The sequence below is a fragment of the Balaenoptera borealis genome, assembly GCF_965194805.1.
Source record: "Balaenoptera borealis genome assembly, chromosome: 4".
Classification (NCBI taxonomy): domain Eukaryota; kingdom Metazoa; phylum Chordata; class Mammalia; order Artiodactyla; family Balaenopteridae; genus Balaenoptera; species Balaenoptera borealis.
Window position 1 is genome coordinate 16,000,795 of NC_138861.1, and position 17,316 is coordinate 16,018,110.

General features: G+C 39.1%; 1 protein-coding gene across 2 annotated transcripts in view; it reads right to left on the bottom strand.

The window, feature by feature from the left end:
* UNC5C (unc-5 netrin receptor C) overlaps positions 1–17,316 on the bottom strand; it is a 401,385-nt gene that overhangs the window by 26,129 nt on the left and 357,940 nt on the right. For both annotated transcript variants that reach the window (XM_082391648.1, XM_082391647.1), the window contains 4 exons: positions 17,052–17,243; positions 15,704–16,048; positions 12,769–12,856; positions 2,368–2,536 (listed from right to left, as the gene is read on the bottom strand). In XM_082391648.1, coding sequence (XP_082247774.1) covers positions 2,368–2,536; positions 12,769–12,856; positions 15,704–16,048; positions 17,052–17,243 — 794 coding nt within the window. The remainder of the gene's footprint in view (positions 1–2,367; positions 2,537–12,768; positions 12,857–15,703; positions 16,049–17,051; positions 17,244–17,316) is intronic.

Here is a 17,316-nt window from a genome sequence, read left to right on the forward strand (position 1 = left end):
GGCAGTGGAGAGATGAAACCCAGCTGTCAACCAGTTGAAACCAAACTGTCCACCAGTTATTTTATCTTTTACAGCAAAACTGCCTTAAGGCCAATTAGTTATGTGGCAAAAATGCTTGTGGTAAAGATGTCTATGGCAAAGATGCTTACAGAAAAAGTACCAGGCACGGCAGGAATGCAGGCCCAGTGAGGACACAGCCCTTAATTTTTCAAGAGAAGTTGGAAGTTCAGATTATTATGTGAAATCTTCCAACTTTTAACTAATTCAAATTTAAAAGAAAATTTCATTTGGGAGAAATAAAACCCATGTGTGGGCACGATTCAGCCTCTGCATTAGGCTGCCTAATGTCCACAGAGGCAGCAACCATAGCTTCTTTGCTTCATACCGTATCTCACTGGGCCTGGATCATGGTGAACAAATGGTTACTTGTCAAAAACATGAACACATGTTTCATCATAAATTGAGTCCCTGGGGCTGGACAAAGCTATGAAAGGAGGCACCTCAGGTAGCTGTTTATTAGTTAGGCCATGCAACAACATCCAAGCTAAAGTAAGGACTGTGTTTTAATAGCATCCATGAAACCATTTCTTCAGCTAGACCTGTACCCAAAGATAAAGCTTACACTGAACTGGAAAGGAGAAAAAGGAGCTCAGCACCTCCACGTTTACTCCAGCCCCAAAAGGACACCTGGAGAGAAGCTGCTTTCTCCAGCAGGGCAAGGGCAAGGCTCGAGTGTCATTTCCTGATGGCATGTTACAAAAAAATCTCCTAGAAGAAATGGTGGAGAATAAAGATGCTCCATGTTCCTGTGACAAATAGAAGAGTGTTTTCATAAGGACTTCCCTCTTCTACTCTTCATATCTTTTTTTTCTTTTCCTCTTATTATTGTTGTTATTGTTGTTATTACTCAAATCCAGAAGTAGCGTATTAGGGTAATAGACAGAGAGTTGTGCAAACAATTTAGGATCCCTTGAGATAAAGACTTTGGGATGTTTTTGAGATAAATCATTTAAACTTAAATGGAATTGAAGTTAGATCTGGTAAAGTCCACTCTTAACATAATGTATAGCCCTAGACTTCAATCCAGGACCTCTGGCAATGAGTGACCCTTCACCTTCTGTGGCCAAGAGGAGAGCACATCCCTACAGAGAGGACACTCCAGGTAACCCCAGGTACGCCCTGCTATGCTTCTACCTCTACTACTACTTTTTCCTAAAATATTAGGGGTTTGAGTCTTCATGCATGCTTTTTTTTCCTAAAATAGTTTTCCTAAAAGAAAAATACTGAGGGACTTCCCTGGTGGCGCAGTGGTTAAGAATCCGCCTGCCAATGCAGGGGACATGGGTTCGAGCTCTGGTCCAGGAAGACCCCACATGCCGCGGAGCAACTAAGCCCATGGGCCACCACCACTGTGCCTGAGCTCTACAGCCCGTGAGCCACAACTACTGAAGCCCGTGCTGTGCAACAAGACAAGCCACAGCAATGAGAAGCCTGTGCACCGCAACGAAGAGTAGCCCCCGCTCTCCGCAACTAGAGAAAGCCCGCATGCAGCAATGAAGACCCAACGCAGCCAAAATAAATAAATAAATAAATAAATATTTTAAAAAAAGAAAAATACTGTGAGTAATCACAAAATATATCCAACATGCATACTGGATAATTCTCTTTATAATGACTACGCAAATCATTTTTCTTAGGTATTAGGTATAAAATCTTCATGGTAAATATAACAAATCCTTTTGCACTTCATTTCAGGTGCTAACTGCAGGGTTCTGATGTAAAGAACAGGGTCTGTTTAAGGCACTGTCCTTAAGAAGTTCTGATGGCAGCAGTTACAGAGAGTCAAGACGCCAAAGACGTTCTTCACTGTACTGGAGCTTAGGATACACCCTTCCTGTTTTGCCAGGTTAAGTTCAGACCTATATTCCTGGGACCTGTTAGCAAGTTAAGTGTCTAACATTTTCTGACCCAGGTGCAATGTTTCTCTACCTGAAAATTAAAATAATAATAATAAATATATATATATATATATATATATATATATATATATATATATATAGTTTCCCTTCCCAAGATAGTATGTATATTCAAATGGGACTTATATAAGACTCTTAAGTACACTTTCCCTATGAGTTAGCTAATGCTTGACCATCTTTTTCTTGGTGCCTATCCGTCAGTAGATAAAGCACTCAGGAACCAGCGTCTGTCTCCCCCTCTCCCCTCTTTGTCTTCCTCTCTCTTTCATTTTGAGTATAAGCTAAAATTCCACTCATGTTTTGCTGTAAAAATAGAAGCCTTCCCATAACTGCCCTTGCTTGTCTGCATGGATGGCTCTTGGGTTCTACCCTCATCCCAGCAGAAGCTCACCTCCCACTGTCCCTGCGCTGCCTGGCTCTTGAGCTGTATCTTCCAGTCCTCGGTACTGGGGTCTGCGCAGTGATGCAGGGTGACGATGACAGGGCGGGTCAGCAGAGCTCCTGGAGGCCCACAGCTCACCACAGGGGTCAGGAGCGCCTGTGTGTCCTCCATGGGCGGCCTAGGAGGAGAGCAGAGATCTGTGTCACCAAAGTGCCGTAGGATTTATGTACTGCGCACTCACCGAGATTTCAGATCTAAAGTTGCACAAATAGCTTCTTCTTGGAGCTTTGTTTTGTCGGGGGCAGGGGGCAGTGGTGGGGTTGAGGCAGAATTAAATGGGAAGACATGCACTTTATACCGAGACTTTGATCTTGCAAGACTTGAGGTCTTTCTAATAATAGTGAATCTGCCTGCATATCTTTGATCCCTCCCTTCAGACACGGGTCTGCCTTTGCTAATTTCCTCTGAATTCATGTACTGATACTTTCAGGATGGAATGAGAAGGAACAGGGTCCTTATGAAGTTACATAAGCATCTTTTCTGATAATACTTGCCAGTCGTTTCACAGAGTTTTACCATACTATCGTGTTTTTAGGACCTAACTTGAAAAACACTTCAAAAATATCACTTTAGAATAAGGACACCCTAGAGCTAAACTTCTTCCAAATGACTTTCAGGAATCATTGAGGCTAGTAGAGCAGATTCATTTTTTTTCAAACGTGACCAAGAAAGAATGTAGAACTGTATTTCTATAGCAATTTAAAGTGATGTTTCTCTACATGTATACTTCATACTCTGAGAATTTGGGTGGAATGAACTTCAAAGATCCAAATTCTTTATTTTTACATGTTTTTTTTTAATTGCCTTATTTTTTCCCTAATAAGATTGTAACCAACAGCCAATGAATAAATTAACCCAAGCTGTCAGTTGATATGTGAGGAAGTAGCCCCAAGGTGTTGAGTGGATTGCCCCACGTCTCACAACTAACAAGCACTGGTGCTGGGTCCAAAACCAATGCCTTTGCAAAAACAATACAACTATGTTGTCAGAATAGTATGAGTTAAGAAATCCTGGACTCACAAAATTTTAGAGGAGGAAGGGCCCTCAGGGCCAACAAGCACAGAGCTTCTCTACAAGATGCTGACATGTGGTTAGTGCTTTAAACTCATCCAAAATTGCAGTCCACTACTACTGAGGGGTCAACTCATCTATTATCAACTCAATACTTAGAATGAATACAATCTGTCTTCCTGACACTTCTCTCCACATATCCTGACCTGCTTTCTCTCACTTTGGCATGAAAGAGCCTCTCAAGCACTTAGAGATTATTATGATATCTCTAAAACGCCATCTTCTTCCAGATGAAACCTCAATTTTTGCAACTTCAACTAGAAAAGCATGGTTTCTTGATCTCTCCCTATAATTCTATCTTTAGTTTCATAGAGATGTCTGTCAGTGTTTCACTGTCTTCCCTAGAGTTAGGCATCTTGAAATGAGTGTAAGAGAGTCACCCCTTAGTATCCATGGAAGATTGGTTCCAAGGACCCCCCGGCAGATACCAAAATCCCTGGATGTTCAAGTTCCCTATATAAAAGGGCACAGTATTATATAAAACGGCATATAACCATTATATAAAAATTATATAACCATTATAAAATTGTTATAACCATTTATAACCAAAAAATTGTATAACCATTATATAAAACGGAATATAATCCATGCACATCCTCCCACATACTTTAAATCATCTCTAGATTACTTATGATACCTAATACAATGTAAATGCTGTGTAAATAGTTGCCAGTGTGCTGCAAATTCAAGTTCTGACTTTTGGAACTTCCTGGAAAAAATTGCTTTTTCCAAATATTATTGATCCAAGGTTGGTTGAATCTGCAGATATAGAACCCACAGATACAGAAGGCTGACTGTACTCAGGTATACAGTATAGGGGGACTACTGTTTTCTCTGCTTTGGGATATGTAGTTATATCAGTGCCTCACAAAATTGTTGCCTTGGATTATTCTCAATTGTTTATAAATATTATTTAGCAGAATTGAATTAGATGGGAAGATAAGAGATAACATGGTTAAACATGTCCTTTATAAAAGGAGGCAGTGAAGCCCCAAGAAGGTTAAGTAATTTGTTAAAGCTAACCACTATGCATTCCTAACATGAAAGGCTCTTAGTCTCTCTTTATAGGTCTGTGGTTGCAATGATGGCTTTTGAACCTATATAGAGAAATTTATATTTAGCCATCTAATTTCACTTTAATTGTTTTAGGAAAATTTTCAGGTCATCTATTTCTTAATGCTATGTCTTTCCTCCATATATTGGCTATCTCTTCTAGTCTTTTATCTTCCATAAATTTGATATGCCTGCCATTTATGTTCTCATTCCAATCACTGATAACACTGTAACACAAGAACAGGGCAAAGACAGAGACCTTTTCAAGGACACGACTTGAAACCTCTCTCTAGTCTGACATCAATACTTTGAGTTTAGTTCAGTCAAACATAAACCCATTAAAATGTACATTGTCCAGTTCATATCTTTCCATTTCATTCACATGGATATTACAAAGGTCATATCAAATTCCTTTACAATCGCCACAGTCACTTGAAATGGATTTTCCTCTAGTCTTTATCTATGGTTAATATATAAATACTACATAATCTAGAAGTTAGCTTCTATCTATGGCTTACCCTCACTTAACACTCAATGAATGATAGAAGCTGTTATTATTTTTTTAATATTGTTGGAAGACTATTCTCCACAGATCTCTCATGTTTCTGCATGGTCCCGACTGTCTTTTCAAGACAACTGTATAGCAATCTCCTTGGAAGATAAAGATAGTGCTTACCTCTGGAGCAAATGGCAGACATGTCTACTTCCCATAATAAAACCCTCAGGTTCCCTAAACTCAATGGTATATTCCTGGAATGGAACCACTGAGTGTGTAGATGTCCTCTGTCTTTACATCACCCTTTCAGAACTTGGAAAACTGGCACAAAAATGGAAATACTTTGGATAGTGCTATTGCTGTGAGCAATAAAGTATCCTTTGTCTCTGACTCAGGAGTCTTGTGTCATTTATCAGCATCTACAAAACTGTGGCAGCCAACCTGGTATGTCACAAGTAAGGTCAAATCTTAGAAATTCCTAAGTTCTTGGTGATTATTATCATCAGTTCTAAGAACTCAGTTAAAATCTGGCATATTTTCCCCTTAATAAAACTTGGCTATCAGTGCTTCTTCTTTTATTCTAAAATTTCACTAGAATCTCCCAACCTGTGACTTTCTTTTCCTCCTATTTAGAAAAAAATTTTTTTTAATTATCTCTTTTTAGTCTTTTAATATCTCCATTCTCACTGAATAATAACATAGTTTTATTAAATCTAAAGTTATCAAAGTACTTGGAAATGTACTTATATTTGGAATTATAAGGTGAGTGGCAGCTTGAGAACTCATTACTATCCCCTTTTGGTTTTCATATCCCCTTAACGCAATTTGTCCTCCTTTGTTCCAGTCTGAAATTCATTCTCTTAGAACATGAGTGAAGTCTTGCTTTCATTGTGCCATAGTTGATATTACACTATCTGCCTTAAGCAGTAACTATACTCTTGTTTAATTCTACTTTTCCTACCAGGGCAAAAAAAAGCAATGGCTGCATTTTCCTAAGCGCTACCCTTACCTTTTAGTTACAAGTGTACCCTGAGAACGAGCATTAAACTTTTAAAGAAAGAGACTAAAGTGGAATCCATTTCAAGTGGTCCTTGCAATAGAGTTGGGGATTGGAAACATCTGTCTCTCAGTCTGCTGTTAGCAGCCGGTGCTTGAGGCAGGAGGAGGAGGGATTCTTCTCATCACTGAGTTGGAACAGAAGGGAGAAGACTTCCTGCTGCGCTGGGGTGCTGTCAGACCTGCACTCCCCTGGCATGCAATATTGATGGGCACCATTCTTGGAGGAGGGATAGCAAGGGAAGCAAGGGGCCGTAGGTGTCAAAAGAATTTATTAACCCAGTGAGGTGCAAGGATGTAATGAATAGGGAATTGGTGATGTGGAATTCATAGCAGGGAATGGAAAACAAAGAAGTAATAATGATAAGAATCTTTTTGGGTTTTCAAGATGAAAGAAGTAGCACTGAAATTGGAAACATTTCCAAGCATATATGGAAGGAGCCACTTAGGGAAGGTTAAGATTTAACTACGTGAAACCAAAGGTCAGAGCATTTAAATCCACATTTCCTTTATTTACGTAAAGGGAGGATATTAAAATACATAAAACAAAAATAGTATAAAATAAATATAAAAAAATCTGTTTTATGTTTTTGCAGAGAAGGGCTTGACTTCATTATGTCTCATGTGTTTTCTAAGATATTTAAGCAAACATTCTGTAAATATTAATTGCAGATGATATGGAAACGAACTCAAAGCAAAAATTAGCTGCAGAAACAGCAATTAAGTAGAAATCCAGTAATGAACAATGATTAAAGTTTTAATGGTTTTTCAAAGTCCAACAAGGATAATATCATGGTAAATGTCGGATGGGTTCTGAGGACTCTAGGACAAAGCCCTCGGAGAGGAGTTTTAGTTTCCTGTCAGATTTTCTTATCCTTTGCTTGCCGTTATCAGCGAGGACAACTCCTCCTACACATAAGTGCACAATCCACAAAACTTTCATAAAAACTATTGCATTTGCTGCCCAAGGCACACCTGTTAAGGTAGTCAAGATAAGTATTTATATTACCATTTTTTTTTTCCAAAAGAGGAAACTGAAAGCTAGAGAAATTAACACACTTGCCCAAGCCACAAAGCTAGTCATAGGCAAAGCCAGGATCCAAACACAAGTCATTTGGTTTCTGTCACACAGTGGTATATTCTGGGTTGCTTATCTAGATTTACGGCCTTGAGAAATTTCTGTGATCTGTTTGCTAGAGCAAGCTCAAAACTGCTTCTTGAAAAGAATCTTTCTCCATCTACCTCTGTGTAGAGACGAGATGCCTTCTATTAACACACATGTCTTTTGTCAGGTCCCTCAGGATGACAATCCCACCCTAGGCTCAGCTGCCTTTTAAAGCACACAGTTTCATGTATAACCGGCAACTTGAAATATTTGCACTCTAGGTATCTGACAAGGAATATCTAACTCACTTGCTATCAAAAGATCAATTGAGCAAAAAAAAAAATATTTATGGAAGCCACTCCGAAGGGCGTGCCCCCATTTCCCCAGACAGACCAAAATCTGTCCCTGGATTAAGCCTGAACAGCTAAATATTGTGCCCTGGATTGAACTGCTGAATCCTTGTGGAATTATTTTACTGAATTTATCCCTGGGCTTTATATTATCTACTCACACTGAGGGATACTAACAGAAGTAGCCCTATGAAGCTCACTGCTATTTTGATCTTTTAAATGTTGTTCACCATATTAAAAAAAATTTTCTTTATGAGGAACCGAAGGAGAAATAATTGAGCTTCCTCCAGGCATATTTTTCCCTTTTGGACACATGGATATTATAACCTACCATGTTTCCCTCTTGAAAGCTTTGAAATAGTAAATTCATGACCTATTAACAAGAAATATGTTGGGAATTCCACCAAATATTTTATATTCTAACTGCTCACCTGAATTTATCTTATCTTTCTAATCTTATTTTTCCTATTTTCTCATTTTTTAATCCACTTATTTAAAAACAATTTTCCTCCCATTGAAAAGAATCACCTTGAATCATTTCTTTAGAAGTAGGACTTCAATAAATAAACACTGTGGAGAACAGTGAGAGAATAAGATTTAAATATAACTGGATTCCACACCCTTCCCCCCTCTACCTTCAGTCTTTTTATAGCTGTTACTTCAAACAAGAAATTCAGGACTCTACCTAAAAGGATAATATCACTGAGTTTCACTGAGAAATAATAATGTCACCTACTATTATACAAAGTTCCAAACAACACATTAAAATAAATGAAAACTTTCTGCTATATGATTACATACAAAAGACATTTTGGCCCACTATCCTAACATTTTACTTTATTATTTATATTCAGTAAATATGATGATAGTCTTCATTGCCTCACCACTAACACCTTAAATGCTTCCTACTGGGATTTCATCCTTAAAAAAAAAAATCCTAAAGGCAACCAATGTCCTAAAGTTGACGAATCCAATAATTTTTAAATTATCATTCTCTTTCTTTACACTTTAATTTTAGTAATACCTCTGTCAATCACTCCTCCATCTTGAAACTCTTTTTACCTTTGATCTTTTTCTATTATGATTACAATCATTCAGTCTTTCATTCAAAAATATTCATTGAGAAGCAACTATATATTAAGCACCTTGCTAGATGCCAACTCTATTTATCTGCCTTATCCTTTCACGTTCTATTTAGTTTTGCCCATCATACCCAAACCTTAAATAAGAATATTTCCCAAAGTTCTTTCCCCAGTCCTCTTCTTTCTGCCTCTGCACTTTTTCCCTGAAAGATCCACTCACTGGTGACTTCCCATTTGCGTCTCCAGCAAGAATCCTACGTCCCCTTTCGCACACACCGTGCACAGCTACATCAGAATTTGTCCTTTCTCTCCTTGAACCAGTTGCTGCTTCTGACCCCTTCGTATTGCTCTCACAATTTTCTCAGTGCCCAGGGCTTGATTCCTAAATACATCCTTTGTGTTTTGCCACGCTTCTAACCAGTTGTGAAACACTTTTTCTTCTGAGACATATTTTTCTTTCCATTCTCCAGACTCAGGCCTGGCTCCTTCCCTCCACCCTGCACACCTTGATTATTGCCATGGGCCAACCAGGGCCCCCAGCCTTTGGGGGGGGGGGTTTCCTCTACCGATTCATCCTGCACACCATCACCAACCACATCAATCTTTTAAAAGCACGGTTATTCCTGCAGCACTTGACTGCTCAAAGACCTTCCATGGTTCCCCACAGTTTATATCTGGAATGTCTAAATTGATTTTTTGGCCTTTTGAGAAAACTGCTAGGCAAGTACAGAACACAGAGAAAGAAAAAATTAACGTTCATATCTTCAATTCGTTTTTCAATAAGAAATGATGAAAGGCAAAATTTCAGTCTGAGTCAGATTCATTTTTTTAAACTGCTGCTGGAAACAAGGCAAAAAGGTCCATGTTAGTGCCGTTAACTGTGGGAACTTTATCCGCGGGGCGGGGGGCGGGGGGGGGGGGCGGCTTTGCAGCCTTTCCGGGGATGTGTAAAGCAGAGGAAGTAGACATCACGAGTGCAGCCTCACAGCTCAGATCCCGTTTGGTCAGAGGCAGCCCGTCCCGTTTCTGCAGCCCGTTCAGCTTGCTCACCTGCTATCCCGTGCTTTCTCTTAGAGCACATTCCGTGACGATAAGGCCCCCTCTTGTCACATTCACTTGCCACATGCAATTAAGTTCACACCTCCCTTTAGACAGTTCACATCACCAGATGACTAGCTGGATACCATCCAGCTGGAAAAAACACCCAGTCTTGGATGCAATAAAGGCAATCAGAGAGAGGGAAAATGGAGAAGAACAATCGGAATTTTCCTATAAATGCCTTGAAGTAACGTATCTCCTGTTGTCCTCACAGTGTCTTCTCTGAAAGAAGTTCTAAGATCAGGTGAGACTAGAAAGGGTCTTTGGTGAGCAATGAAAAGAAACTGTGTCCCGCAACGCACTATAATAAGAAGGCAGAGGCTCTGTTTGTGTACTGGGTGCTATGGAGGAGGGACGGCATGTCAGCAGAAGAGCTTTGCGGGGAGATAACCTGGGTGTGAATTCTGCCTTCCCTCAGTTGCTAACTGTGAAACCTTGGCTACGTGACAATTTCCCTGAGCCCTGGTCTCTTCATCTTCAAAGGTGGAGCTCATCATAACTTGCAGAGTTGTAGTGAGGAATAAATGAAATTAAAGTTTATTGTTTTGTTGACTTCCTAGACCTAAGAAAATGTTAATGCAGTTAAAAGTATATCGTGTGTGTAGATGTACATTGTAAATAGCACCAAAAAATTGAGGCAAAGCATATTCTTCCAGTATTTGAAAACTAGCATCAGACTACCCAAAGAATTCACTCCTATCATTGACGAACAAGTGAAGTTGCAAGGTATATCTTCTTTGTTTCACTTTGGTCTTAAAAGTAAAAGAAAATAACAATGAACATGCAGGTCAGAACTGTCTTTGTTCATCAATAACATAAGAAATTCTTTGCTAAATCAGATAGTAATAAAGCATTTATTCATAGCCTGATTTTGTCAAATTGTGGCTGAATTATAACTATAAAAGAGTTTGACAAAACTCAATGAAAGCCTTCTGGGAGAATCAATTGACTATATGAAATATATAATAAAAAGTATTGTATATTTTATCATCATTTGTCAAAAAAAAAGTATGCTGACTATATGGTAGCTATGTTTTGTATTATTACTATACCCTAAGACAACATTCTTGTCATTGTGTTTTTATAAGAAAAACGTATCTAGTTCACAACAGAAAATTAGTGGAGAGGACTTTCTCATTTATTTGAGACAGTTGTCTTTTGTTTGTTCCTTGTTTCATGGTCTTCTGTGCATATTTTCTTTTGAGATCATGAGGTTCCTCTAGCTTAATTTTTATAAACAGAACTTCTCTGATGCACACCAAATTTAATAGAGTAATTCCCTCTGCACCTAACTTCAGGTGGTAGGCATAGCAAGAGTGATTTATAGTTTCCTTTTCTTTAAAGTCAAAGGCAGAGGAAACTAAAAGCAGAAGTGTCTGGCTTTATCAATTTCCTGTTTTCTCCCTCCTTCATCCAAAGTGTAAAATTATCCTGGTCAGGGTGCTGACTAAATTGTGGGAAGAAAAATCATAGGAGGCACCTGAGTGCCCGTGTCTTTCAATTTCAGCACGTCCCGCAGCAGCCCCTTCAGGCTTGATCTTCAGCTAAAGACAATGGTGATCAGATGAAAAATAAGAGACCGTGAACACCTCACTACGTCTCAGCATGAAGCACAAGCCAATACTCATTTCTGTTTAAACAAAACGTCCATGTTGGCAAAAGGCCTTGAGGGATGGATGTACTTAGTTCAGTGCTAACCTTGACTCTGGACAAAAGAAAGAAGGAAACAAAAATATAAAGGGATCTTGGAGTCTGCTAATCTTCATTTCTCCTGCTGCAAAAGAAGGGCACTCTGAGGGCCTGTGAATGTTACTTTGCATTGAGAATGGAAAAATGAATATTTGATGTGAGCAAATACAAGCCTTTTTGTGATTTTCTGTTGCTCAAATTTAAGGCACATGAATAATGCTCAAGGAATTTTTCTTATTTTCTTAGACAGGCTAGTGTTTGTGTAGGTGAAAGTACACCACCTGAAGAAAACAATGTTCTGGCTCCTACAGATTATAAATACCAACATCTCCACCTGAGAGCATAATGGAAGAGCTTTTCAGCTACTGAAGACCAAGACTAAAAAGAGATGTTTTTCTGAGGATGACGGAGGGGAAGAGAAAAGGTATAATGCCTTACAATGATAACCTAGTTCTACATTTGTCACTCATGCTTTGCATTCAGAGCTCAGGGCAGAGGAGCCAATGCCTTTCCCCTTAGGAAAAATAATGATAATTACATGTAAGGATCTTCATATCAACATCATCCCTTATTTTAAGATCTCAGTGCACTTTAGAAGCATTAATCAGTCAGGCCTATAAAGCACTATTTAACACACACACTTTATGTGAGAACTAATCAAGAAAGACCAGAAACAATTTGTTAGAAGCCAAACTGAAAATTGAATTTAGGACTTTGAATCTCCTCTTTTTATTTTTACTTAAAGTAACTTCATCTTTACGATTACGACACATTCAAAACAGCCCTTAGATTCAATCTAGTTTTAATCAACCCTAGATCCATTTAGAAATATAGATTGTATACGTGCTAAACGTAAGAAGGAGGTCGATAACACTTAAAAGCTAGAAGACAGTCCCAAAAAGAAGAATCTGCAGGTGAGAATAAAGTGCTAGGCTGAGGTGGGGATGGCAGGTCAGAGATTAAGGGGTTGTCTAATTCTCTGTGGCCTTTAACCCTATAATGGCAACAGGATGGATTCCTGAACCAGGCCACGTGAAGCTGATGTCTCTTTGTATCTCTTGCACAATCTATGGATCACATTTCTGGCCATTTTTTTCAGTTAATATGGCCACATTTCCACTTGGGAAAAGATCTCTGGCCTTCTGCCCATATTTAAGATCTGCAAAAGTGTCTGGAGCTTCAAAGATAAAGAGAAGTAAAAACTGACCTTTTACAGGTCTCGGTGAAAAAGGACATGCCAGAAGCAGGGCAATAAAGACAAAAATATGTTGGGTTTATTCTTTCTAATGTACCATTCTCCTCCAAGTCAGACATTGATAAAGTCAAGTGCACCAGAAAAAGCATATTTACCTCATATTTTCCTTCCTGTGTACAGTCACATACATTTCGTAGACTCTCCCTTGGGGAATGGCCCCAGCGGGAATCAGCAAGCTTACTCCTGAATAGCAAAAGAGAAAAGCAGTCACATAAGACCTATGAATCAAAAGGGAACTTCACAGAATGCCTTTGAAGCAAGTGAAAAGGAATGAGGAGATTCTGTGGCCACATAGCCATAATCCTGCTGCTTTTTCTCTAAAGACATGTAAATATTCATAGCTGCCCTGCTTTCCTTCCTTATTGGCCTTATTTGTTACCACAGCTCCCTCTGAACCGTTATGGAATTACTTAAAGGAATGATGTAATTTTTAAACTCCTGTTTTATTTAAGGAAGAGACAGATGGTTTCACTGTTGTTTTCCTTGTAAAAGGAGGGGAAAACCAACAACTGCTCTTAAAATCTCAAACAGCTGTAATGATGGATCGTTTCTAATTAAAAAAAAAAAATCCCCACAAGATTCAAAGTCAGGGAAATGCTAACCTCAACAGTATCAAAAAATGTTTATTTCTGAAGTATCTGGTTAGCATCGGTGTTTTCCTGCAACAGAATAATAATTGGTGGAGAACTTCTTTCATCATACATAACTCTAGAGAGTGAACACAACTGCGAGTTTTCGTCACAGCAGGTCAAGCAAGTTTTTACGTAGTTGCTAATTGGTGCATTTTGTAGAACTATTGGATTGAGCTCTGTTCTAAGTTAACTGTGCTGATAGCAGTGGTTTGCAACTTGAGCTTGCAGCAAAATCACCTGCAGGTTTTGCTAAAGTACAGATTACTGGATCCTACGCCCAGAGTTTCTATTCAGAAGGTCTGGGGAAACTGTAGTTCTAACAAATCGCCAGGTGATGGCAATGACGGTGGTCTGTAGACCACACTGTAGGAATCATGGGCTTGCACCACTGCGGTGTCATCAGAGGGTAATTCATGGTGGGCAGCAACTTGAAGATACTTAGCTCCATGATTTTATTCTAATAAATGCAGTTAATTTCAACTCAGTAAAACTTTACAGACATGATTGTGAGGATAGTATTTTGCATGCTGTGAATGCCAAGAAGTAAAAGACAGCATTCTTGTCTTTGAGTAGCTTATTTAACTAGCAAGGGGATGGAATACGCCATATGAGCACAAGACAATAAGGAATCTGCCCAACCACGTTGGAAAGTCTCAAGAGTAAAGGACAGAGAGTTAAAGAGGTATAGTTATTCAAAGCCTTTGTATATCTGGTTGAAAGTGTTGAGGCATGGCCTTCTTGAGAAGACAAGTAACATGAGCCTTGGGGTGCTGTGGGAAGTGGAATGTCACGCTCATGTCAGGATGGTTTGGTGAGGCACAGAGTGGAAGCAGGAGGACCACACATGAGGCACCCAAGCCTCAGTATTTTTATTTTTTCCAGTGGGAACAATGAAATGTACCTTTATGTTTGTTACGGGGCTGAAACAGACTATGGATGTAAAGTAGCAAGAATAAGGCCTGACACATATCAGGTAACTACCGTTACTGTATTAAATAAAATAATGCATGTAGATCACGGATGCCCAGAACATATTTAAAACATGCTAGCTCCCTCCTTTCCACTTAAGAAGACTTTATAATAATTCATATGTGAAAAAGTGACAGATGTAGAAATGCAAAGGAGAGGTAGAATCCAGTGGATATCCTGAAAAAATAAAACTGTCTTGGGAATAATATAACGTTTAAACAATGAAAGAACAATAGAGTATATTTTGATCTATTCATTTGGTTGACTATTAAAAATATATTTAAAATCATGATTTTAAAAAGCATGCAATAGCATGAGAATGAGAAAAATTTGAATAAAAGCACTTTATGTAATGTGTGATCTCAGCTATGTAAAATATATTTTAAAAAAGGAAAAATGATATTCCATTAAATATTTCAATTTATTAAAATATACTTTTGAAGATATGGGGTGAAAAATTGCCAAGGTGCTGAAATGGGGGACTGAATGAGAGGAAGAGTCAAAGACAAGTTCATATTCAGACGTGAAGACCAACTGGTTCTGTATATTACTTGGCTCTATGGCTGTTTACACATTATATTCTCTTCTTATGCTACATGTAAACCTTAGTTCAATCAAACTGTTTCTTTTTACTGTGTTCACAAAATAATCTGTCTGATCCAAAAGAGCTACTGTACATTTACAGAGGAATCCATTAAACCCTCTCATAACTGATAGTTCCCAACCCATTACTACTACTGATTAATGAATACCAAACTTTAATCAAACATTATGAGTCACTACCTTCAGTTCACTATTTAAAAGCGTTATGGGGCTTATGCTCTAGAAGCAGATAACTAAACAAACTGAAAGCTGAGTAATAGTACAAAAAGATATGTGACAAAGCTGTGATTCTCGGTAGATATATCAGAGGTTGGAGTGAGTACCTTATAAATACCTTGAGCCTGAAGACTGTGTAATAAAGAGTTAACAAATGAAGATCTGATGTCTATTATCATGTCCTCTGATCATCTAAAAATTCGTATTCTGAAGTACTGCTTCCTGTAGGAAATTGGAACTGAACCAACTGATATGTTTTCTAATTAATTTGTCCTTTTAAAGTGTGATGACAACAGTGGGGGCTTCTGGCTTAATGTCGCCTTCTGAAGCGCTATTAGAAAGAAGGTCAATGACAGTTCTAAATTATGCCTCAGCAGAAAGCTGTGAGTGTAATATTTCTAGAGGAAGTGTTTTCAGAGTTGGTTGGAGAAAGATAAAACGGTTTTGCTGATTTTGACGGAGGTAATGTCTGGTTTACACTGAAAGTAGATTTGGGTTAGACAGGATACATTTAACTTCTCAGGCCTCATGAAAACAAATAATAAAGATTCTGGCACAAGAATAAGTTTTCAAGCTCTGTCTCTGCAATGTAAAGACCTTTAAGAATTACCTGAATTGGGAATGATAAGGTGACCGCCGAGGGAGTTGAAGGTGCCAAACGCAGTGCAGGATGGGTCCGTCTGCCTTGCTAGACTCTGATTCTTCAGGTTGAGGGCCTCATTCTCCAACAAGGATTGGGTCATCTGAGGGGACAGCTTTGATGCAAACTCAGAGAGGTCATCTTGGGGTGTGACAGCACCTGAGGTATTGTACACTTTGATTTTCAGGTTAGGCAGTGGATCCAGAATTGGAGAGTTGGTCATTGGGATTTTGTCCGAAACATCATGCAAGGCATAAACGGGTCCTCTGTACATGGCTGCAGCTGACGTGAGGTCTGGGGGTACTGCCAGGAGATCTGAGTCAGAAGGAAAAGGAACGTCCATTTGCATTCTTCATTCAGGCAACCTACACTAGCCAGACGCCCCCCGACACTTTCTGAGCCAACAGCAAAGCAAGTCAACAAATATTAGCACTGGATAGACTCTAAAATTCTGCTGAGAACAGGGCAATTAGATAACTAGGATCTGTTTTATTACTGGCTACAAATAAACAGACAAGTTCATTCTGTATTTTGCCTTGAAGTCTACTTATTGTGTCTATGGTACTTAGTTATTTCAACAAATTGGATTCGTAGGCAGTGATCCTCACTAGCTGACTAGGTAATAGCTTCTCTTGTCTATACTGGATTTGGGTTCATCTGTAGACCACTGTATTCATAGCAATACAAGATGTCTTGTCAAAAGGAAAAAAAAGGAAACTCAAAAAATCAATCAACCAATCTGTGTACTCTTCAAATAAAAGTTTAAAAGTAGGACAGAGAGGGCTTCCCTGGTGGCGCAGTTATTAAGAATCCACCTGCCAATGCAGGGGACATGGGTTCAAGCCCTGGTCCAGGAAGATCCCACATGCCGCGGAACAACTAAGCCCGTGCGCCACAACTACTGAGCCTGCGCTCTAGAGCCCGTGCGCCTAGAGCCCGTGCTCCGCAACAAGAGAAGCCACCGCAACGAGAAGCCCGCGCACCGCTATGAAGAGTAGCCCCCGCTCGTCGCAACTAGAGAAAGCCTGCGTGCAGCAACGAAGACCCAACGCGGCCAAAAGTAAATAAATAATTTAAAAAAAAAAAAAAGTATGACAGAGAAACCTGTTAGAGAAGGAAAAAAAAAAAAAAGATCTGTGCACCTTGTCAACTCTAATTTGTTATAATCAACAAAACAGACGAAAATCTCTGTCTTCATGGAGTTTACATTCCAGCTGATGTGACTGCATTCCAACCTGGTGATGTCACTGATTCTGAAGACACACAGGGAGGCTGCTTACATGCATTAGTCCAAGTGTGAAGTGCAATGTCAACTGACCTTGCCTTGCTGCCTTGATGTTCACAGGCTGAAAGCCTCCATTGAGTGCAGAAGAGTCAATAATATCAGACTCAAAGTCACGGTGATTCTTCCGATACACAAAGAGGGCCACAACTACAGAAATGGCCAGGCAAACTATCACAGCGATCACAACGCCAACATACAGAGCAACGTCGTCTGAATCAGGAGCAGCTAAAGGGGAGAAGGAAACATTGAATTAAATGGTTAGAGAAATTTCCCACAGTACACATACGTATTGCTATAA